Below are 25892 nucleotides of genomic sequence, written 5' to 3' on the forward strand. Positions count from 1 at the left end.
ACCAGAACCTGAACCTGAACCAGAACCTGAACCTGAACCTGAACCAGAACCTGAACTCTGAACCAGATACAGGGAACCTGAACCTGAACCTGAACCAGAACCTGAACCTGAACCAGAACCAGAACCTGAACCTGAACTTGAACCAGAACTGACCAGAACCTGAACCTGAACCTGAACCAGAACCAGAACCAGAACCAGAACCAGAACCTGAACCTGAACCAGAACCAGAACCAGAACCAGAACCAGAACCAGAACCAGAACCTGAACCTGAACTTGAACCAGATACAGGAACCAGAACCAGAACCTGAACCTGAACCCAGAACCAGAACCAGAACCAGAACCTGAACCAGAACCAGAACCTGAACCAGAACCAGAACCTGAACCAGAACCTGAACCTGAACCAGATACAGGAACCAGAACCAGAACCAGAACCAGAACCAGAACCTGAACCAGAACCAGAACCAGGAACCAGAACCAGAACCTGAACCAGAACCTGAACCTGAACCTGAACCAGAACCTGAACTTGAACCAGATACAGGAACCAGAACCTGAACCAGAACCAGAACCTGAACCAGAACCAGAACCTGAACCTGAACCAGAACCAGAACCTGAACCAGAACCTGAACCAGAACCTGAACCTGAACCAAGAACCTGAACTTGAACCAGATACAGAACGAACTTTGAACCAGATACAGGAACCAGAACCAGAACTCAGAACCTGAACCAGAACCAGAACCAGAACCAGATACAGGGAACCAGAACCAGAACCAGAACCTGAACCAGAACCTGAACCAGAACCTGAATCCAGAATCCAGAACCTTGAACCAGAACCTGAACCAGAACTAGAACCGTTTTCTTAAGCACCCTACAATAATATTATTTGAATATCTAAGACTGCAATTATGTTCACATCGATCTTTTGAAGAAATTTGGGGGTTTTCAAGTTTTTTAACTGAAGAAGGTTTTTAAGAGTTTTGTAAAATGGGATGCAGAATTGACTTAAATTTGCCTTTGAAATCGTGAATGTTTGATCTGGAATCTAGGAGTGACTGCTCTCTGTTTACACATGACTTAAGCCAACTAACTATCCTAACTATTAAAGTTTGTTTGTTTTGCTTGTTGTATTACTCTCTGCAATCAGCAATATTCGATATGTGGTCATGGTCTGTAAACAATCAGGTCCGGATCAGATAATCCAGTGATCATCATGGATGAGCATTGATCTACACATTTGGGACATAATGCCATGTGTCAACCAAGTCAATGAGCCTCACCACCCGATCATATTAGTCACATCTTATGACAAGCAGACGAATTCTAACCCGGATCTTCATGGCACAACAATGTTTTGGAAAAAAGATAAGCGGAATGTAATAAAGATTTTGTGTTGCTGTTGAAAAAGTTGCCATGGTGATGAATTTAAAGTGAACCAGGAAGTGAAATTTGACACGGATGTACCTCCTTCACTTATTGTGTGGACATGTAGATATAGCCTGATACATTATCACAACAACCTTGTCCACACTGTCAATTTACTTCCCCCTTGCTGCCTGTAGATCACTAACCAGTGCAAGAATAGCAGCATTCGCAATTTTCAATCCACTCAAATGTTGACGAGTACTGTGAAAACATTTCATGTTCCCTGTATTTCATATTGACCATACTTGTAATGTGAACCTTAGGTACATGGTGAAGCTTAGGTACATGGTGAAGCTTAGGGACATGGTGAAGCTTAGGGACATGGTGAAGCTTAGGGACATGGTGAACATTAGGTACATGGTGACATTAATGGTGTACACTAGGGACATGGTGAACATTAGGGACATGGTGAACCTTAGGGACATGGTGAACATTAATGGTGAACATTGACATGGTGAACATTAGGTACATGGTGACATTAATGGTGTACATTAGGGACATGGTGAACATTAGGGACATGGTGAACCTTGGGGACATGGCGCATGGTGAACATTAGGGACATTGTGAATACATAGCTATAAAAGTCAAATTCAATCATTTCCAATTATTTTGTATGAAAAGTTTAATAAATTATCACAATTATTTGGCATGCCCAGGGGTGGAAATAACCCATTGCCCGGTGCCCGTGTCAGGGTTTTTTTCTGTAGGGCAAGCAAATTTGTATATCACACTGTACACTAGCAATTTTAAAGTTATTTCCACCCCTGCATGCCCATGGGATGCAGCTTTGCAAAAGGAGTTGTGGCACCAAAGGCAACTTGGCTCTGAAAATATGTAATTTGGACAGAAAAATAAGATCTCTATTTAAATTAACAAGGAGCCCAAGTGCGATAGAAGAGTCAGAGCCGGAGGAAAATCAAGAGTTGCTTCAGATTTTCAGAAGGGCGGAGGAAATAAATCAAGATTACACTGGGGCCTTCAAGAACCCCTTTGGGATTTTGCACTTGCCAAAAGGGCAGAATCCCCATGGTCAGATAAGGGGAAATAATGCTGTTGAGAAACAGACATCCAGACAATAGTCAACACTGACCAAGAACCCCTACCTTCAAACAAAGGACTGAAGGTCCCCTGCCTTTATAACCCATATAGCAAGACAAGAATTAGACACCATGGGAAGATTTGGTTTGGTTGTTTAACACTACACTCAGCAATATTCCAGCTACCTATATATAGTGGCAGTCTGTAAATAATCAAGTCTGGACCAGACAATCCTGTGATCAACATCATGAGCATCAATCTACACAATTGGGATATGATGACATGTGTCAACCAAGTCAGCGATCCAGACCATCTGATCCTGTTAGTCGCCTCTTAAGACAAGCATGGGTTACTGAAGCATGGTCTACACTGCCTCAATCAGCCTGCACTACCAGAAAATCACTACTTGGATACAACCATTAGACAGTGTCATCTACACTGCCTGCCTCAAAACTGTAAGGAAAGACAAGCAGGTGGCACTTGGGTCTTATCTCCTCTGGCATCCTTGCAGTGTTGTACACACAGGCATACTTACTGTAAATCCATGGTCATTCATGTTCAGGATGAGATTCTGGCCCATCACAGCCAACCCAATCAGGGCAATGTCTCCTCTGAAACAAACATATTCAACATCATTGAGACATGAATAATTACTGTTACTGAAACACAAACATTACCATGACTGTAACAGAAATATTCATACGTAATTAAAGTGATAACTGAAACACAAATATTCAACATTACTGAAACACTGTAGGTCCATTGTTTGTTGAAATGATATCACATCAATGATTACTGGGTATTTTGCCATTTCCTCATGGTTTCCCAAATGTTGTATAACATCATTTTACAAACACAGAGATCAATAAGCAATAAATGATACACACTTGGAGTAAAAATTGTATTATGCGAGTCTTTGGTGAGCACATATTGAAAGTCCTTTGTGTGATGTTAAACATGTACCTGTAGGTCAAGCAGAACTTCTGACTCTTTTAAAGGTGGCATCAATGTCAAGCATTTTGATACATTCATGATACACTGTCTTTGATGATTTGAATTTACCATTGTTTTGAAGATTCACTGAATTGAAATAATAAGCTCATCTTACCAGACAATGAGTGAGTGAGTTTAGATTTACCCCGCTTTCAGCAATATTCCAGCAATACCACATCAGAAATGGGCTTCACACATTGTACCCATGTGGGGAATTGAACCCAGGTCTTTGGCGTGACAAGTGGATGCTTTAACCACTAGGCTACCACACCGCCCCCAGCAGACAATCAGATGAGTGTATATATAGGTCACAGATGAGGACAGACAGAAAACAGATGCTACTTGAACTAGAAACTCGGTTGAGCCAAAAATCTGTTCTTTTATCAAAGTAGCCTTTAACTGTTACAGATATATGTATTACAAACATTTCATTGTTATGTTTTAAGAAGACTACTCATACATTTATGAAAATATGTAATTTTATATGATTCCCTTATGTGGCCGATGAGTCACACATTAATTGTTGAAAGTTGACATAATTTTAAGAATTAAACATTCTTCAAGGAATTTAACACATCATAAGAACCACAATTTAGGAGATCCACTAAAAACCCAGAACCAGTAAAGATCATCAGTATATAGTGGACACTATTATTTATATCCAGCACATCCATGTTGGATATGACCAGCAAATCTTGTGAAATAAATATAGATTTTAGGATAGAGAAAGAAACAGTTCCTTCAGATAGTCTTTTTATTGGTCTCAGACTAATGAAACTGTTGGCTATGTCTTTCATTAAAAGTGAAGCTCTTTCGCGTTGTCATATTTCAATTAGAAGCATGTAAATGATGATTTCAAAAACAAGGTTGGAAATAGTAAAACAATTCCAAAATCAATGTCTGCCGAGTTAACAGGCTGTTGCAGAAATGATGGACACAGTGTGTGTCAATACCCAAGTAACCGAAATTGCTTCATTTGTAATCATATCATGGTGGTAGCGACATCAAGGTATTGATCAAACCGTCAGACAAGGCCGGCGTTAATTGACATGATTAAATTAGAGCTCTTCATGGCTGCAATAAAGTCTCCATTTTGGTACTCATGAGTACATGCTGTCCTTTTCACTACAATAAACACTTGAGTGTGGTGGTTTCTGTGTTTTACATTCGGCTCAAGTCACCAGTTAAAAACTACAGACAAAAACAAAAATTCTGACAAAGAAGACAAATAAAATAAAAGAGACTCAAAAGCTAAAATTATAATAGAAATTCAAAAATAGTGAGCGAGTTTATCACCACTTTTTGAATTATTCCAGCAATATCATGATGAGGGACACCATAAATGGGCTTCACACATTGTACCCATGTGGGGAATCAAACCCATGTCTTCAATGTGCTGAGCAAACGCTTTAACCACTAGGCTACCCTACCACCACCCCCAAAAGAGTAAGGATAACATCCTTTTGCATGATGCATCCAGAGATCAAACCACTGATCTCAGTTCAGGCTCTTTCCACTACACCACAGAGGCCAGGTAAGATATGGATTAGAATTGGTCTTCAGCAACCCAAGCTTGTCATAAGAGACGAATAACGAGATCTGGTGGTCAGGCTCGCTGACTTGGTTGACACATGTCATCATATCCCAGTTGCGTAGAGTGATGCTCATGATGTAGATCACTGAATTGTCTGATCCAGACTGGATTATTTACAGACCGACGTCATACAGCTGAAATATTGCTGAGTGAGCATTAAACAACAAACTAGCAAAACAAACACCTCAGGAGTAGTTACCTTCCCCATAATGCTAAGTCATAATGACATGCATGTTTTAACACAAGTCATAATGACATTCACTTCCACCCATACAGACCAAACTAAACATTCAAATAATGTAGAGTGAAATAAAACTACAGAGTGTTCAGCACACGAGAAGTGCTTTCAACATTTATTTGCTCTCAGGGAAATTACCCCACAATCTCTTATCAGCCAATTGCTGTATCCAGCCTTGGAAAAAAGTCAAGGTACTTTCAGACCATTTGTCTGCAAACAATGAATTGCAAAATAACTCAAATCCGGGAATAGTCTAGTAAATGTCAATACAGAACAAGGCAATGACTACTGTGTACATAACAATGTCCGCTGTGTTATTTTAAGACCCATCACCTTTCATATTCTTATGTGTACAAGTCGACATTTATAGTTGTGCGGGGGTGGACATGCTACGGTAGGTGGAATAGACAATATGTCTTGTCATGCTGATGCATGTAATAAGAAACACCACTACTTCCTATGTGTAAACAGGGTAGATTGCTGGTTCAAATTCTGACATGTCTTTTTCAGAATATTTGAAAGATTCCCTTCAAAACTTGTCATAATAATATTCTGTCAAAAGATAAAACAATCATGACAATGTTTCACTGGAATTCGATACTTTGACTCTTTATTATGGGATCCTTGCCTAACCCATGTTTAAAGGGTCCAGGTTAGGGGACCTAGATAATTCCATTTGAGAGTATGATCCCAATCTTGTTACATTTGACTACTTTCTAAAAGGAATTGTGCATTCATAGGGCAGTCCAGCGAACTTATGCATGTCATGGAATTCAATCATGATTTGGTGAGGTGAGGTGAAATTGGGTTTAACGTCGTGCTTGAGAATATTTCGCTCATATGACGACGTGCATGCGTGTGTATGTGTAATTGCGGCTGCTTGTACTAGCCCAGACTTAAGCTGGTTTTATAGTGCTAGCCCACTGAGATACCATGCCGCAGTGAAGCATGAATACCCCACTCAGACACATTATACTGACTCCGAGCCGACCAGTCCTTGTTGTACCCATTAATGCCGAGCGCCAGGCAGGGACCAACAAGTACCATATTTTAACGTCTTTTGGTATGACGCGGCCGGGGATCGAACCCGCGACCTTCCGCTCTCCTCGTGATTTGGAACGAGCTTATAGTGCTTATGAAATGTAAATGTAATGACACACAAAAAACTAACCTTGTGAAAAATATTGTTGATGCAAACAAGTGTTCTAAATATTGTTTGTGTTCGATCATGAGAAAACATGTTCTATTGCTTGATTGTTTAGTCACTGCCACCAATCTTTGATTATTTCAATTAGTCGGACCACCACTAACTCTGAGTCTGAGAATTTCTACTTCACTGAGAAAGTGTTATCCTAAATATAACATTTGTTACATTTGACCACTTACCAAATGCTTACTGAAAGGGATTGTACACCCATACTGGAGCAAGACTCCCAAGGCATTCCAAACACTTTGAACAAATTCAAATGGGTGTTTGCAAAGCAGTTATAAGGTAGCAATATCATCAACATGATCAATGTTCTAGAACTCTAACTTTCAATGTTCCATTCAAGTGAAGTTAAAGAACACACAATATTTTCACAGTGCTATATTCAATCCGTAAAATATAATTCATTGTCACAGGAACATATACATGTATTGACATTACCATGGTTAAATTGGACAATGTGAAGGTAGAAAATTCAAAATACAATATTTATCAGATTGGCCGAGATCTTATTATCATTAAGTTGAGTACTTGCAGATCTTCATGGTTTATTTTTACCTCCAGACATAATAAAATAATAACCTTATTTACAATCAATGTATCGTGACGCGATATGTCGGATTCAATACACTGCCATTATACAGGTAAAAGTTGTTTCATGACACCCCCACTTTGCCCATGTTGAACACTGCAGTGATATCTGGTGTCCCCATCATGATATAGCTGCAAAGTTGCTAAAAGCGGTGTACAACCTAACTCACTTACTTGAAAAAGTCTTCTAAAGGTGGAAGGAACTTGTTATGTGATCAGTACTTTAGTTTCAGACTAAAAATATTCTCACAGACTGAGATTGAAGACATAAAAATAAATTGACCATATTTTGTCTGAGCCCATAGCACGACCGTTTTGTTCTTCAGTTAAACTCAAGAGAATGGGTACGGTGCAGACAAACCAAGCACAATAATCATGGCAAATCTTGGATTCGAACCCACCATCATGACATTGCTTTAAAAAAATTCAACTGCAGCTCTGTTCAGATAATTGTGACACCCAATTCATGCTACACAGTAATATTGTTTGTTTGTTATTTAATGCAGCACTCAGCAATATTCCAACTGTATAACGGCTGTGTGTAGATAATTGTGTCTAGACTTGATGGATTTCCAAGGAAAACACAGCACAAGCCTGCGATTGTATCAATAACTGATATGTTATACAATATTCCTACTATATGGCGGCCGTCTATAAATAATCGAGTATGGACCAGACAACGTAGTGGTCGACATTATCAGCATTGCTCTACACTATAGGGATACAAAAACATCTGTCAACCAAGCCTGACCACATGATCGCATTTACAGTAATAACTCGTGTTATTCTCGTGAAAGTCTATGGAAATTACATCAAGTGTCTGAATACTTTTTGCACAAGTCTGTAGCTGCAATGTTGTAAAAGTGGTGTAAAACCTAACTCACTTACTTGAATAAGTCTTCTCAATGTGGAAGGAACTCTTAATGTGATCAGTACTTTAGATCAAGTTTCAGACTAAAAATATTCTCACAGACTGAGCTTGAAGACAGACAAAATATGGTCAATTTATTTTCATGAGTCCACAGCACGGCCGTTTTGTTCTTCAGTTAAACTTTAACTCAAGAGAATGGGTACGGTGCAGACAAACCAAGCATAATAATCAAGGCAAATCTTGGATTGAATACAAAACATCTGTATCAACCAAGCAACTGAGCACATGTTCAGATAATTTGACAGTAATTCATGCTACACAGTAATATTGTTTGTTTGTTATTTAATGCAGCACTCAGCAATATTCCAACTGTATGGAGCTGGAAGGTGTGTGGATAATTGTGTGGATGCTTCTGACTGATGGATTTACCCTCCAATAAATCCCCTATAAAATCATGGATGGCACAAGCCTGCAATTGTATCAATAACTGATATGTTATACAATATTCCTACTATATGGCGGCCGTCTATAAAATAAATAATCGAGTATGGACCAGACAACGCAGTGGTCGACATTATCAGCATTGCTCTACACTATAGGGATACAAAAACATCTGTCAACCAAGCCTGACCACATGGTCTCATTTACAGTAATAACTCTTGTTATTGCTTTAAATAGTTGATATGTATGTCACGGACTAAGCTGAGCTGAATCATCATTTACACATTGCCCCCCATGAGGACATGGAAACCTGGACAAATCATGGATGCTTCAGACTGAAGGTCATCTGTACCCCTCCAATAAATCCCTCTATCAAATCATGGATGCTTCAGACAGAAGGTCATCTGTACCCCTCCAATAAATCCCTCTATCAAATCATGGATGCTTCAGACTGAAGGTCATCTGTACCCCTCCAATAAATCCCTCTATCAAATCATGGATGCTTCAGGCTGAAGGTCATCTGTATCTGTACCCTCCAATAAATCCCCTCTATCAAATCATGGATGCTTCAGACTGAAGGTCATCTGTACCCCTCCAATAAATCCCTCTATCAAATCATGGATGCTTCAGACAGAAGGTCATCTGTACCCCTCCAATAAATCCCTCTATCAAATCATGGATGCTTCAGACTGAAGGTCATCTGTACCCCTCCAATAAATCCCTCATCAAATCATGGATGCTTCAGACAGAAGGTCATCTGTACCCCTCCAATAAATCCCTCTATCAAATCATGGATGCTTCAGACAGAAGGTCATCTGTACCCCTCCAATAAATCCCTCTATCAAATCATGGATGCTTCAGACTGAAGGTCATCTGTACCCCTCCAATAAATCCCTCCATCAAATCATGGATGCTTCAGACAGAAGGTCATCTGTACCCCTCCAATAAATCCCTCTGTCAAATCATGGATGCTTCAGACAGAAGGTCATCTGTACCCCTCCAATAAATCCCTCACTCTATCAACCAGAGCATAACAGTTCCCACACTAACAGCCATCCCCAAAACAAGGTAATCAGCTGGTCATAAATCACCGTTTTCTGTCAAACTGAACCTGTGTGAATCAGACCATGGATTTCACAAAGAACTATAACAGGATCTGCCTCATGATGTCCTTGAAACAGGGTTAAATGCTGTGAACATGCATCTTGGTATGTATTGGACAAGAAAGAAAGTAAGGATACAAAGAATGAAAGCAGCATGACACCAAAGACTTTAACATAAAATTGTGGTTTGTAACCTTTAAATTACTTTATTTAATGTGGATACAGATACATGTTTCAGTTAATACATGCTTATTGCGCTTGTTAAAAGGCATTTTAAATATCCAATGTATGATATCACATAAAAACTAGGGCTGTGACACATACACAACAAGGTGAATAAGATATATTTCATGAACATAGGGTAACAAAATCACAAAATTATTCATAAATCATTTATATTTAACTTTAAGAAACTAAAATAACAAACATGCCATGTAACTGCTTTGGTTGAAACATTTCAATTTTTTATTCTAAAGCAAAAAATACATTATGACAATGCTGCTTATAGCCCAATCAGGGATTTACCTCGAGCCCTGTATTTGAGGGTCCCTGGGACTCATATTCTTAATTTTCAGGGGTCCTGGACTACAAAATGGGGGTCCCAGACACTTAAATATTATTATTAATACTGTTATTGTATTGTGTATCATGATCATCACATTGTTACAGTAATTAAATTGCAAATGATTCCATAACCCAGCTAGTTGCAAACTCAGTGATAACTTATTGTTACTCAATTGGAAGTTTTACAAAAATAATTTGGACTTTTTCTGCGTCCCTGTGGATGTGCTAATAAATTACATTGCGTCCATTATCACACTCATCAGGATTAACATAGACCAAGACACCTTTCCCCATTGAGATCTTGATGCTACTTCCAGGAGGGACGACAGTACTGATGGCATGTTGACGTTGTGAAGCTTCACTGGGAAATTGAAGTTTCATGGCTGAACAATAGCTTTCAAACATCGTCAACATAGCTTTTGGCTACTAAAGAACCTGTATGATGCCCAAGAGCATCTTGAGAGTGAGGCTTTGCCAGAAGGTCATGTATTCTTCCATTATGGAAGCTCCATAGTCCTGACCGGCAATGTATAACCAATGGCCAAAAGGGTGTGATCAAGGCTTGACATACTTTGTTGGGGGCTTTGATCTGCTGGAGTACCCAAAGAAAAATAGACTGTAGCTGAGAAAACCTCCATTCTAAGATCTTCCAATGAGATGGGTGGAGAATCAGCATGATCAAGGTCGCATGATCAAGATCACATGCTCTTGCATTCAGGATCAGTGACATGGACCTGGCTAACTCAATATTCGACCTGGAGAGAGCCCAACTGCTGGTGTATCCAAATGAAGACCTCTGGATGGAGCTTCCCCACCTTCCCCAAGGGAGGGTTCAGGTGTGAGAGCAACATGGCAATCATGATCAAGATCGTCATTTCTGATTATGTCAATTAAACAATGTTAGAACATCTGTTTTATCCTTGAGATAATTGTTCCAGTTGTTTTACTTTTGGGTGTGTCAGGGCATCAGCATAAATTAAACAATATCCTGATTCATAGCATACAGCTGCATGCCTACCTGGAATATTTGTCAATTTCGGCAATTCTGTTTGCTCTGATTTACACAGATTAAAGTGATGTAGATACTAGATCCATTTATACGTGGATTCATACAGTTTGCACAACAATTTTTAATTCATACCTCAATGAACTAAAAACAATACACAGTCAGTCCTGGATTGGTTCAAAATATATCTGACCAGCTTTCCTTTGAAGGATGATGTTGAAATTTCAGCTGTAATGACACACATCACTAAAATGACTACCTGACACATTTGCTATGCTGCTTCACTGTAGAATATTAACATGTACATTAATGTTTCTCAAGTTCGACAGTTCATAGGCTCAAGAGAAGAGCAGTGTTGTAACACAAGAAATAACATGGTTATTGAATGTTATCTGTTCTGGGGGATTGAGCAAAGGTACAGGGTCGTTAGACCATCTCATCACAGACCTAGAAAGTATGATGAATCATGTGATTTTAGACATGAAAATCGTTTAATAATTTGAGATTATTCATGTGTTTAAGTGACTGGTAAAAGAGGTTAAGAAATTGTTTGTTTTGAGATTTCTGAAAACCCTTAAAAAAATAGTCAAAACACTGCTAGCGAGAACTCGAGGTTTTGATTTTCATGCACTGTTTAGGAGTCAGTAACAAATAAAAAAATGCAAAGAAAATGACTAATTACAAAATTCTGATAACCATGTTTACTTTCGTCTTTACATTTGTGAGCCATCATGGTATGAGATAACAAGTTCACATTTCTGTGTCTAGCAGCAAGTATTTCTATAGGAAGAGAATATTTATGGATGTCAACTTCTTTATTATGAGGAACACGTTTCGGAGTATATTCTTACTCCTTCATCACCTGAGTTCTTGATAGCAGTTGCTGATGAAGGAGTATGGACATACTCCGAAACGTTGTGTTCCTCATGATGAAGAAGTGGACATCCATAAAAATTCTCTTATGTGTAACACTTCTAAATGTCATTCAAAGACCAAGTAATTGATTACTGATGCAAAGAAATGTTATTGTCAAATCAAAGCAAGGGCTAATGGAAGAGTACAAGGATATGTTCACAAGGAGAGGACATTTTGAAGGAAAATACCATGAAGAACTCAGAGTCATACGACTCAAAGTAAAACCTGTCATCGTCCATCATAATGCATGCATGAGCAACTGCTATCAAGAACTCAGGTTTCTAAAGTCAGAGTTTAGACAGGCTTGAAAACGTGGTTCCAAAGGAAGAACAAGTGTCTGACTTCGAAAATAGTTTGTCATTCCTGAAAAGGCTGACTCATCCCTTCGACTATTCCTCCTCTAGAATAACATTAACCAATCTATAAAACAAGAATTTCAACATGCCTTCTCAAGGGGATATAACTACAAAGCTAGCTTGGAAGAAATCTTCCCCATTATGAATGAGAACTGCAGCTACTGGCAAGTTAATCTTGACTAGGAAAGTCCATTTGTGTCCACTTTTAACACCCCATTTTGGCACTACTGCTTTAAGCAAACCCACTTGGGGACATTTTAGCCAGTATATTGTTAAAAAATATATGAACTCTCAGACAAGTGGGATCTGAAAGTGACAACTACATTTACCATACATTTTTCAGTTACTTGAAAGATGTCACTCACACTCACAGCTATATCATGTTATAGTAACATCAGTTTACTAATCACTACAAGCATGAAAATAGAATGGAGCCTTAGAGCATCAATGAGCTTTGTCATAATTATGTACACAATATCTTACTTAGCACAATTCAGAATTTAGCACAAGCCCTGGCCAGTTTTGTTAATACCAAAGTTATCCTGAAGGAGGCTAGAATTTCCAACATTTGGAGGCTTGTGGTATAACTGTTCAGCCAAGAAAATATGTTTATAAACTTCTGCTTTTCTATGAACATAAAAATTACTGATGCTGATTCTAAAGAGAATGCATGTTATTTTATAATGGTGGAACTAACATACAATGCTTCTGAAAAATACAAGAAATATACATCTAGATCTGAACCAAAATAAAATTGCCTTAACTGACAAATGTATGAAAGAATCTTGAATGTAAATTTCTAATTAAAGATAAAATTCACATTGTAAATGTCACCTCTGGTATAGCATGCTCATGTCAAGCTTGGTTTCTAAATCAGCTGTTAGTGTTATAGGCATGACTGTTTTCATGGTTATAGATTTACTCAAATCAAAATGTCATCACATGTTGTAAAGTTGTCAGTGTGCAAAATGATATTTGACACACGAAAATAATTCTGAACGCTATCATGAACTTGTTTGAAACAACACCCATGCATATAGCAGGATGACACTGCAAATTCACTCGCCGGCTGCAGCCCAATGCCCCGTGAACAGTGAACTAAACTTCCTCATGGGAGACGCTTAGAGGGCAGCTAAAACGTTTTTCGAATATGATATGGATACTCACTTTGCTTGAGCCATTGTGTCTGATGATTTTGGTTAATGAATGAATAGCTATCAACTGTCTTCCACGCCACACGTTCAGAGAATGGTGTGATCCGGAAAGTTTACGGCTTTTTGACTGACCGACGTGAACTCCAAGGTCAAGGTTGGCGGGGGTCGAAAAATTGCAATATACGTCTTGCAGAACGACTAGTTATTTTCAAAAACAAAAATGAAAATGTCAGCTCAGTCAATATTGGTGTGAATAAAATAAAAAATGAAAATTATGTCTGATCGTTGGAGAAGAATGTCGTGTTAAATATTGGAATACTTACCAACAATTATATTTTAGTTTTACACATAGAATTGTTCTGACCAAGCGATCAGCTGGTATGAATGTGAAGAGACCGTGATTTGAGTACCTTGAAAAGAAACCTTCAATTTTTTGTATTATATTTTGAATGTTATTATTAGTTTATTAGTCATCTGACCAAGCATAAATTTCAATGTCCCCATTTCGAATGCCTGTTTACTGGGCTAATATGAACGCGAAATGGTTCAAAGAACTGTTTGAAATTATGGCTGTGCTTTATATTGTTTATCCACTTGAAATAAAAAACAAAGAATTTTTACATATAATATGTTCATTAACAATTATGATGAAATGTTTTCATCGAAGTACAACTCAAATTACGAGTAATTTTCGACAGAAGTCACCATTAAATGTTGGTAATTGTAAACAGTTGTATTGAATATTCTACAGTGAAATCCGGAAACGGGCACCTGACAGGAGGAGATAATTCTGGAAACACATGTTCACGGATACAGCCGATCCGCTTGCGAAATCTAGAAGGATATCCTGGAGAAACTATTGTTGACATCATACTGACATCATGTATTTGACTGTCTGTTGTATGACGAGGTCCAGGGGACCCCAACGATACTTTAAGAGGGCTATGCTGAGGAGAATGTCATGGGTAATATTTCGTGCTTTCAACTTAAAGATCAATAAATTGCGTCATACTTCTGCATAAACCCCAGAAGAAGATTAATTTGCATGACATTCGAATAGATTTCGATAGTCACTGCTATTTACATTTAGCAAAATGTCCAGACTGTAAGTTCAAAATGTCCATAAACATCTGTCAAATGCAGTGATAAGCCTCAAAGTTAATCTCAGGAACCTTATTTCTAATGTGACCTGAGACCTCAACCATGTGTCAGTAGTCAAGAACTCAGTTTACCAGGCTCAGCTGTAATGTCCATTCTCTCGATCAATGGGCCAAGATATGCATGTTAGCGTGGAATCAGCTCGTTGGTCAAACCATCCTTCAGGACTCTTCTTAGAATATGGGTTGTTTGTAACATCCTGCTATCTCAGTTCTGTGTGATCTTCAAGAGTTTTGAGGAAATAGTTTCAGAAATAAGATAAGACACTAGTGTGTCCACTGTATTAATGAGCACCATAGGTGTTGGTGTTGACGATGATAGCTAATATTCATGAAACCTGACAAAGAACATTGAGCATTACTGTACAGCCACAAAAACTCCAGAAAAGGACTGGATATATATTCACAGCTTCAGATGTCAGCATTTCATTGAAAAAGTTCCAAATTTTCCTGTGTGAGGACCCACAAATCCCCCACCGATGGAAGAGTGCTCTCTCCCATACCCTCCCCAGATAACATTGTTGTTGTACCACGGGATATTGGGTCCTCTCATATTTATACTTAAATTATAGTATGGGCCCTCATCCAAAAATCCAAAATGATCTCTGTGTTTTCGACAGCAGTACTTAGGTGTTGATTAAATGACTGGGTCAGCGGAGCTGGCAGTATGTGTTTGATGCCCTACTCATTTGATGCTTGTCATGCTAAGGCCAGACCAATTTTATTTCTTTTTTCTTGTTTTACAGATTTTTGTCCTCAGAAAACCTGAAGGCAGGAGGGGAAAAAAAATCATCAGTCAAAGTAATATTCCTTCTAAACAATAAAAATATTTTACTTTTGGCAATTTATCAAGTGTATATGGGGCAAAATTTAATCTAAAAAAATGTTCTTGTTTACATTTTTTGCCAAAACAAACATTAGGATTTTGAGTGGGGAAAATTAATTAATTATTTTTTTATTCATGAAAAAATATGACCGATGGATCCGTACAACAAGAAATAAAATTGGTCAGGCCTATCTGGCAACATAAAAAAACACCCAGTGAAAGGAAGTACCTTCCATGAACATAATTCATGGTTATTTTTTATAAACTAGTTTTTACATTTTCTTAATTTGATGTTTCAATATTCATGACATATTTACAGAATTTCCTGCGCCGAAAACGGAATTGTTATGGTATCTCAATTCGCTCAGTGAGACGAGCACTCCAACATTCAAACAGAGCACGTTCTCAGAAAAAGAAGAGCATGAAACAGGTATGTCACATTGTCAGAAACACTGAAATTTTGATCATTTCTGTCGGCTGATATTACTGTCTGAATCTTCATTATGCTAGGCAGGTGTACTTTATATAGGTACAGTTAACTGCGACCCTTTGTCACACAAGGTCATGTGTTCAATGTCTGAATCACCCTGATTATAATTCATGTGTTTGTGACACCATACTTTCATGTGTTTCACTTAATTTCCTGAAATATGTATGACCTGTGCAGCAATTGGGCATTTATCTTGTTCATTCCACATTAAGTTTTCATGCTATCATTTAACTAAAACATTTTTTATCCAACTCTGCCATTGAAAAGAAGGCAATCTCATACCTGTCAAAGGCTACTTAAAAGATCCAGGAAAGCGCATTGCTTTGAAATATTTGAATTCATGTCCACCAATAACCTAATCTTGTTACAGTATCAGATGTCACATTTGTATTTTGGGATTCAACCATGGTAACTCTAATTTCAGCTGTGGGAGACAAGAATATCAGCAGCATGTGGGGAGCATGGCATTGGACTGTCCCAGTTTATGACGTCTCTGGCAGAGGTAGGGGACGTGGAGACATGTCAGTTGGATTAGGTTCATACTTTGTCATAATGATTATGTTCAAATGTGAGCCTTATTCCGATTGGAACATCACAGGCCCAAAAGCATAGATCATGTCACATAACAATCATTCACTTGCATCCCCTTCACATATCCAGCAGCCTAATCATCCATTCCCATCCCTCTGAGACATGTACTTTAATACTTGACCTGCTTAATGGTTCCATTATGGAATTAATTTAAATTTTACCTTCTATCTAACTTTAATCTGGGCCACACAATGTCTTGTTTGTAATGATACCAAACAAAGCAACAGCAGCCATGCTTGTATCATGGTTATGAAACATTGTGAAATGTGGTAGACAAACTGTTTTTTAACATCCATGTTCATATTTCTTGTTCAGAAATTGTTTCCTTTATTTTCTAAAGACATTAACCCCAAATCAATCCAGATTACACTGTTGTGTCTACCCCTTTCTTCACTTACTATGAACACACAAAGGAAATTTATTTGGTCTGGCCTACCTGAACTGTGGACCTAATTACATGCTGTATACGAAACAAATATACAGTTATTTACTGTAAGATTTTGTTGTCTGTATCCTGTTTCAGTCCAACATTGCCCTTAACAGAAAGGTGTTGGCTGATATTGCCATTTATGAGCCAAGGACATTTCAGGTAATCATGTCAATGATTGTTTTAGATAAATGCCTTTCAATAGGTTAATCATGCTAATAGCAGATACATGATCAACATCTATTGTGTCCATGTGTTTTTTCAGCTTTCATTATTGAGCTAATATACAAATAGTCAGTTGCATTGTGTTGGTTTGAAAAATATTCTAAACAGTAATTTGGCATTTCATTTCCAAAGTTGTTGATTTCATCGGTTCCCAATTGTGCAGATCGATGCTCATGCTGTTGATCACTGGATTGTCTGGTCCAGACTCGATTATTTACAGACCGCCGCCATATAGCTGGAATATTGCTGAGTGCGATGTAAAACTAAACTCACTCACTCCAAAGTTGTTGCTGTGTATGTGACATCTTGTCCTGATTTTTACATCATCACTCACCAATTTCAATCTATTTCTCCACAGAGCTTGTGTGAATTTTGCAAACAAAGGTCAAGTGAAATCGGTCTTGGTGCGGCAACACTATCAGCGCCAAGTGGTGTCATTACAAGAGGCATGCTCTAGCCACATGGCTGTATGACCATGATGACGAGCAGGTTTTGACTGATCTGAATGTATGGCCGATACAGAATGCATGGACAGCCAAACAAACAAAGCCAAATGAATACAAGGATAGCTTTGAATTATGTATTGTGATCAAGGTCAATTAACATCAGTCTAAGGACCTGACTGAGCATTTTGTTTAACTGTTATGTATGCAAGTGCTTGCCTATGCCTTTCAGCATTTCCACCATTGTATACTGTGACTGAATTGCTGTAAGTTATCATTCCTCGTGTTTTGAAGGCCATATTTGAAATCAAGGCTTCCAGACCTGGTGCAAGGTGTCTTTATACCACTTGTGTAACATGTTATTCCAAAGATCTTCAAGGCTTTTGTGAATTGGTACGTGATGGCGCCATGCTTTACAGTATTTATAACACATTTAACTTGTATATTGTGAATGAATTATGTTTGGAGTGTGATGGGTTTATTGTGTGAACTTGAGAAGTAGCAGTTAACCAACCGTAGTAAGGGTTATTGTAAAGAATGGTGAATGATCTTTGTCAGAGAAAATATTGAATGTGATGATAGATGTATGCTGTAGTGGACTGGGTTCACAATCACAGGAATCATGCCCTTTGACATGTGAAAGACTTATTTAGTATTAAATAAATTACTCAATCATACCTCTCTGTGTGAAGATCAGAAAACTGGAGGTTGTGTGGATTCATAGGACAAGTATCACCTTTCAAATAACTTAATAAAACCTTGATTGAAACCCACACAACACAGATGTTCCATGGTGGCATTTCCTTTAAGATGTATATACCCCAGAACTAACAAGTTACAGATGTGTAATATATTTGTTAAGGATCACAGCAATTCGTAACTTTACTTAAACGTAGATTTATGATTTAAAATTGTATCCATTTAAAAGTGGATAAATAATGATATGGTAACACATCTTTAGGAAAACAGCCACTTTAAGCTAATCGTAGGCACTTGATACACGAATAACCATAAAAATGGTTTTCATGGCACCAACCAACCATTTTGCAAATCATGGCACGGGTCATTGACAAGTATACAACACCTGTCAATAGCAGGTATGGGATCCACAAGATGCAGTGGCATACTGAAACCTAGGATCCATGCTTACAATAAGCTTAGATATTTAAACCAAATTTCACCCCACATCAGTTTTCTGTTGATCAATGATTTGATCCCTAGCAAAGTGTGAACACTATATTCACAACAATGAAGTGGTGAGGCTTCACTGTTTGACATTAGAAGTCCCTGATTAGTTGGTTTCCTTGAAATCAGTTGTACTTACGAGAATGCCTAACCTCGTTAGGATGAGAAAGCCACAATAACTCGGTGTGCCTAGTGGCTGCAAGAGTTGTATACTCCCCAGGGAGTTAAGATTGAAAATGCAATGTGACGTTGAGATTGACATCCAATGATCGATGGAAAAAATACCAGCGCCTTGAGCATGCACTAGTGCGTGGATATGTGCGCTATATAAATATCCTATAATAAAAATATATATATCCTATGCCTCTTTGCCTCGAACAGAGAAATTAGACGATTGGAACTTCCAAAGGTGTCCTCAGATTTTGAAACGGAGAGGTATAATACTGGAGTAAGAGCTTGCATTATCAGTGGTCACAATATGATCTGTATAGGGCCAGTAGAGCAAGATTTCCTTTGGTTATGTTCGATTAGCCTGGCGTGGTGTTTTGAGGATCAGTTCTTCAGGTGTATGGAGGTTCCATTTAGAAGTCTGATTAGAAGTCCTGTTGGTCAAGACACCTGCATGTGTATTTATACATAGTGTGTCAGGACAGAACGTTGTAGCAGACACCTGCAAGTGTGTACAAGGTGTCAAGAGAGTGTGTGGTGCAGCTTTACTTTAGGTTGCTTCTGGTTTTAGTCACTGCCAAAATGTTGTTTGTATAATTTGAAATAAAACAAAATATGAAAGATTAAGATTTTATAGAAATTGTTTTTTCAAGAATTGGGAATTGTATTTGGTTGTTTTTCATTTCACGTTTATGTATCCCAAGAATTCCATTCATACACAAGTGGAATTCTGTGGTCATGTGTCTTTACAGAGATGCCAACCTCTACGATCTTATCGTAGTCACTATGAATTTTAGCCTCAAACCACACCAACATGATTGCACTAGAATTTCTACGAAATTTGAAGAAAATTCATTAAAATTTGGATATATTGACAAAAACATACATTTTCGCCAAAAAGAGACGTCAAGATGAGACGTGATGCTGATAATTTGGAAATCTGCTGTTGGAGGTATGTGAAATTAAAGCTTCACTCTTGATTAGTGTCATATTATCTTTCTCAAAGTTCATGATTCACAGTGATGTTTTAATATAGTGATGTGATCAAATTCTGAAATTTTAAACCACATTCATGATTTTCGACTTATTCTCGATTTTGCATGATTCTTACGTGGAGCTGTACTAACTTGAACGTACTATATGCAACACTTTGGGTTTGGCATCTCTGTCTTTAGTAATACTCCGGGCAGAGTAAGAAAACCTCCTTTCATAGTCTTTAGGAAGGAGTGAGTATGATTTTAGCAATATTCCTGCAATATCATGATGGAGGACACCAGAAATTGGCTTCACACATCGTACCCATGTGGGGATTTGAACCCAAGTTTTCGATGTGACGTTATGATGCTTTTACCACTAGGCTACATCATAAGCCCGTTTAGGAAGGTACCGTGAAGATCCGTCTTAGAATTGGTCTTCAGCAAATCATGCTTGTTGTAAAAGGCAATTAATGAGATATCAGGGGACAGAATATCTGACCAATAACCTGGCAAATGTTCTGTCTGCTAGACCACAGGGCAATTATAGGGTTGAAAAACAATAGTAATCTGGGTGCATCTAAGCACTTCAGCCTCATCTGGTTACTGTTTAATTTTATCCGTGAAATGCAAAACAATCACATCAGTTCTATAATCATAGTGAGTGAGTGAGTTCAGTTTTATGCCGCATTCAGCAATATTCCAGCTATATGATGGTGATCTATCAATATTTTGAGTCTGGACCAGACAATCCAGTGATCATGAGCATGAGCATCGATCTATGCAATTGGGATACTATGACATGTCAGCGAGCCTGACCACCTGATCCCATTAGTTGCCTCTTTCGTCGAGCATGGGTTACTGAAGATCAATTCTAACCCGGATCTTCATTGGTCTCTGTAATCATAATAATCACATGTTTTCAACATTTTTTAAATTCCAATTTGGGAAATTTTACTGCCTTAGGTTGGCCTCTGAGCAAGTCTTGATAAATCCTAATAGAAGTAACTGCAAAGCTAACCGCAGCAGCTGGGCAACCAGAGTCCAAAAATAAACAAGCTCATACATACTGAAAATGATTTATTCCACACCTGGTTCCCCCAGGACAATGAGAAACTGTACAGTCATCCTAGTGTACAGGTAGGCAAGTCATAACCTTGCAGTGAGCATACATCAGTGTACACATGTACAGTCAAGACACCCATGACCTGGCTCTGCCGTTATCTGCACACTTGAAAAGCAGGTTGAATGTTTGTACACCACTGCTGAGCTGCCTCTCCTTTGTCATTGACAGTGTTTGATTTTGATCAAAACATGGCTGGTCTACACGGTGGTGGCAAAGATAGACCCAACCGATTGAACAATTTCCTGTTGACATGCATCGAGTGACGACGACATTCTGAGATCACTGATGCTATATTTTTTATAATAATAGTTTACTAACTGCAAAGGCAGAGGACCTAACAACTAACAAAATTGATTCAGTAAGGCCAGTAATTTCTCAGGTATATTAAATGTTTGTATTAATAGGAGAAACTAAGAATTTTATTACCACAATGCCATATCAACACTATTATAGTAATATATGAACATTCCTAATGTTTACATCTTTAATTTTCCTTTTATAAAGATTGCTTTTCAGTGTGAAGTTCACATCAATGAATTTCTGTGGAAAAAGTATAATGTTAAAAGTACTTTTGATATGATATTTGTAATAATAAATTGATTCCCATTTCTCATGTCACAGTACAATTAATATGTTGTGCACCACAACTTGGGAGAAGTCACACTCATTCGCATACAACTGAAATTTAGGTAGAAATTGATTTATTTCTTGATATTCATTTTTCTTCAAAAGGAAGAAGAGAATCAAGAGCATCCACAAAGAGCTGTAATTATTCAAATAGCCCACAAATGTATTCTGATATCAGTAGAGACATTTCATCAAATACAGGTTATTTGACAACAAAGGTAATAACATAACATGATTGTAAACTACAGATTCAAGCAGTTAGGCTTTATTACATGTATTAGTCAGTTCAGATTTACAAAATGCTTCACATACAAACATACTGGTCCAACATGCAACAAAGATTGTAAATCTGTCCACTCAGCAGAAAATGCTTCAGAAGAAACACGGTAGTAATATACATCAATAATCACCTTTCTATCTAATACAGAGTGTTAAACTGTTCATTTGAAATCATTTGTTTTACAAATTGAGCCCACATGTATCATTGATACCAAATTCCACCAAACACGATAAATTGTAACATTAAAACACACACCACTTACTGATATTTCTTATCCAGCTGGTATGTTCAAAGCTTCTACATTGAATTACTGTAGTTAAAATATGTGAAACAAGCCATTAACAGCTGAATATTTATAATGTTCAATATACAACTAATTTTCCATGTATTCCAGAATCAACATGAGGTGAACACCGTGTGTCCAAAAATCATACAAAATCTGAGTCTAAATTAGTTATGTTCTATTAATGAAAACTAATATTAATACATGTAGATACTAATTGTCCCATATCATTTCCTCAATCAAAGGTTTTAATCTCTGTTCTGTTGTGTCAAACCAATCAAGTACTCATTTAGCATCCATGAAACTGGGACAAGGCCTACAGTATTTACTTTATGAATACTATTAGGTTACCGTGTTAATAGTGTCAAAAACTTTAGAAGAGCCCAAAACGACTCACCATGGATGCAAAGAAGCTTGATGCCTATTCTGCATCCTATAACTAAAGCAACTTCTTCCATCATAACTCCAAGAAATATGAATCATATGAAGTATATATATTACATTGTGATGTTGTTACATACATTTCTTGATATTCGAAGTAATGGATTTCTGTCAGTTAAAATCACATATATTGTATTAGGCCCCATTACAAAAGGCACCCCAAACAACTTCAAAACTTATCAGCAAGTAAATTTTACAAGTGTCCTCTACAAGGCCCAAACATTTGAGCAAGTCCTAATTTTCCCAACAGTATTTTGATATCTTTTGCATAAAATGGCAGCATAAATGGTGTATACACTTGCAAAACAAATATCAAAAACATTTACATCATTGATGTTTGAACTATTTGCTCACAGTCCCTCAATATCTGAAAATAATTTGATCATGATTTTAAAGATTCCCCAATTAATTTTGTTTTAAGTGCCTCATATTACTATGATATAAGTACGTGAAATTTTAGTGAAAGCATTGAATAATTGAGAGTTGAACACACCATGGAATGTTACATCTGAAATGGTGAATGAAAATTAAGCAATGAGTACAGCTTGCAAGCTCATGGAACAAGAGATCATATACTAGTATCCAATGAAATGCCAGCTTTCATTTTTCTTGTGACCTGAACAGCCAATCATAACAAAGAACACAAATTGATTGCTGCAAACAATAAGCAGATTGTATAATGGAGGTAATGCAGTCAAATTCCTTGGCATAACGTGAGTTGGGTTTGCAGCTTGGAACACATTTCAGTTATATCATAGTGTGTCATCATGAAAGGGGAAGTGTCACATGTCTTGTTGCTGGTTTACATAGCATGATAACTTAAGAATCATCACAAATCTGAATGGAACCTACAACCAGCTCAAAGGGACTTAACTCTGCTCAACATGTTAAGCATTCAAGCTCATTGAGTCACAAAGTCAACCTGTGTAAAGAAGAAATGGAAACAAATCTATGGTAATGACATAATTGTGATTTAAGTCGCTTTGGTGTAGATCAGGGATTAATACAGGACTTTCTTATCCCAAACTTAAACAATCTTGACAACAATTGCAGTCTTACATGTTAGAACAAACAGTCTTACATCATAAGTTCTTATGATGAAGTTCAATGCACAGAAATAACCCTAAGTATGTGTTTTTCAGGTGATGCAGTAACTTCATGCCATCTGAAAGTCTAGTCCTTCTGAACAAGAGGCAAACAAACAAAACAAACTGTGCAAGTATATTTTTGCCATAACAAAAAATCAAACAAAGAAAACAAAACTCAGTCAACCAAAATAACCAGATCTACTAAGATCTTGGGCCATTTTAGAAAGCCTCAATTGTCTCCACATTTATCTTGGTTCAGGAAGAATTCAAGCACACAGAATCAAAACACTGAAAGGACATTTATCTACAATATATACATTTCATCAACAATATTTCAACAACGATAAGGTTCAAAATTCCTTATATACAATCTTGAGTACAAGGAAAATTTACTAAATCATCAATTGAAATGACACTCTGAATCCTAAGAGATGAAATAAACCCCAAAACAAACAAGAATTTACGATAAAAAAAAATCCAGCAAAAGTAAAACATTATCACCAAAATATGAAACTGATAATGGACAAAAATATCAGTAATAAGTTATTACTGGATAGATTATCACAGAAGTCTAGAGTCACTCTGGTAGTTACTAAGATAAGGCACCTACTGGTTATGACTAAAACTTAAACGACTTCATAATAGATTTTTCCTCAAATGAACAACAAACATTAATTTAGACTGTCACATTTTTTAGACTGTAGTTGACCATGTGTCCTAAAAACAATCACAATTAGTTGTCTTAACATTAGCATGGCTATGACAAAACGTTATGGATGATCAACTAATTTATTTCTTTATGGACGATCATCCATAAAGTTTTGTCATCTCTATACCACCAACTTCTAGAATACCACTCAAACAAATCATTAGCTTGGCTGAGTTCATTGTGCTGTCCCAGCAAGTTGGAGTCAAGTCATTTGAGTGAGTTTAGTTTTATGCCGCACTCAGCAATATTCCAGCTATATGGCGGCGGTCTGTAAATAATCAAGTCTGGACTAGACAATCCAGTGATCAACATCATGAACATCGATCTGCCCAATTGGGAACCGATGACACGTGTCAACCAAGTCTGCGAACCTGACCACCCGATCCCGTTAGTCTCTTACGACAAGAATAGTCGCCTTTTGTGGCAAGCATGGGTTGCTGAAGACCTATTCTACCCTCAAGTCATTTGAAGACCATCTTGCTTGTCTGTAAACAAAAATTCAAATGTTTACAGCCCTTTCCCCACAAAATGATCTTTGTGCCCCACTACAATATTAATTTGGATCCAATGACTTGCAAGTCAGACTGTATGTTACTTTTGTGTCAAAGTGCTGAAATATCTTTGCAGATCTGTCTACAGGGCAAAATAATAGCTATGGGAGCATTTATATGCTATGTGTGGACAGGACTACTTGAATGCTGAGTCATTATGCCAAACAACACAGATGAGATGGCCCTTTATATATTGCAAGTCATGAAATAGCAGGAATATTGCTGACAGCCATTTGTCACAAAATAAGATTTCTGTTTGTCATGGTCTTTATGTAAAGGATTGACAATCTTCTGTAAATGTTTGAGAAACAGATATCTGAGATGTCATGACAACACACAAACTGTAAGTACAAACCCACAAGCAGAGTGACTGGTCAGTTTTTAAAGGCGAACAAGCCTGTCTATGTTTGCATAATTTCCTAAAATCCTTCAATATATTTGAATCACCATAGCACTTGGCAAACCATGTATAAACCGAATCAAATATCAATGCCTTTTAACAACATTACAACACAACTGATCTCAGTCTCCATAACAAAACTGAACCCTTCATATCAAGATATACAACTAATATATTATGTGCTTATTTACAATGCATATGAAAATACAAAAATGTTATAATGAATTAAAAACAGTTACAAAGCAATCGACCTTAAGCAGCATCAGGTACCGAAACAATTGCTGTACAAATTATACAACTTGAGCTAAGGCTAAAACAAGGTATCAGTTCACAGGTTGTTTAATTAGTTCCATATCTGCATGGCTTACTTTTATAGTGACAAAACATGAAAATACAGGGTGAATTTTCACA

The 25892-nt window shown here is 37.4% G+C and overlaps 2 protein-coding genes across 2 annotated transcripts in view; one reads left to right on the top strand and one right to left on the bottom strand.

The window, feature by feature from the left end:
• LOC124261223 (6-phosphogluconate dehydrogenase, decarboxylating-like) overlaps window positions 1-13649 on the bottom strand; it is a 37083-nt gene extending 23434 nt beyond the window's left edge. The window contains 2 exon segments of the mRNA XM_046695548.1: window positions 2993-3068; window positions 13504-13649. Of these exon segments, the coding sequence (XP_046551504.1) occupies window positions 2993-3068; window positions 13504-13517 (90 nt within the window). The 5' untranslated portion in view covers window positions 13518-13649.
• A 608-nt stretch (window positions 13650-14257) lies between these two features.
• Window positions 14258-17760, top strand: LOC124261228 (39S ribosomal protein L20, mitochondrial-like). The gene is made up of 5 exons (XM_046695552.1): window positions 14258-14455; window positions 15793-15903; window positions 16388-16465; window positions 17078-17143; window positions 17565-17760. The coding sequence occupies exons 1-5, from the start codon at window positions 14372-14374 to the stop codon at window positions 17661-17663; spliced, it is 438 nt and encodes a 145-aa protein (XP_046551508.1). The 5' UTR covers window positions 14258-14371; the 3' UTR covers window positions 17664-17760.
• Window positions 17761-25892: the final 8132 nt, after the last annotated feature.

Source organism: Haliotis rubra, unplaced genomic scaffold, assembly GCF_003918875.1.
Source record: "Haliotis rubra isolate DU_JTF1 unplaced genomic scaffold, ASM391887v1 Scf791, whole genome shotgun sequence".
Taxonomy (NCBI): domain Eukaryota; kingdom Metazoa; phylum Mollusca; class Gastropoda; order Lepetellida; family Haliotidae; genus Haliotis; species Haliotis rubra.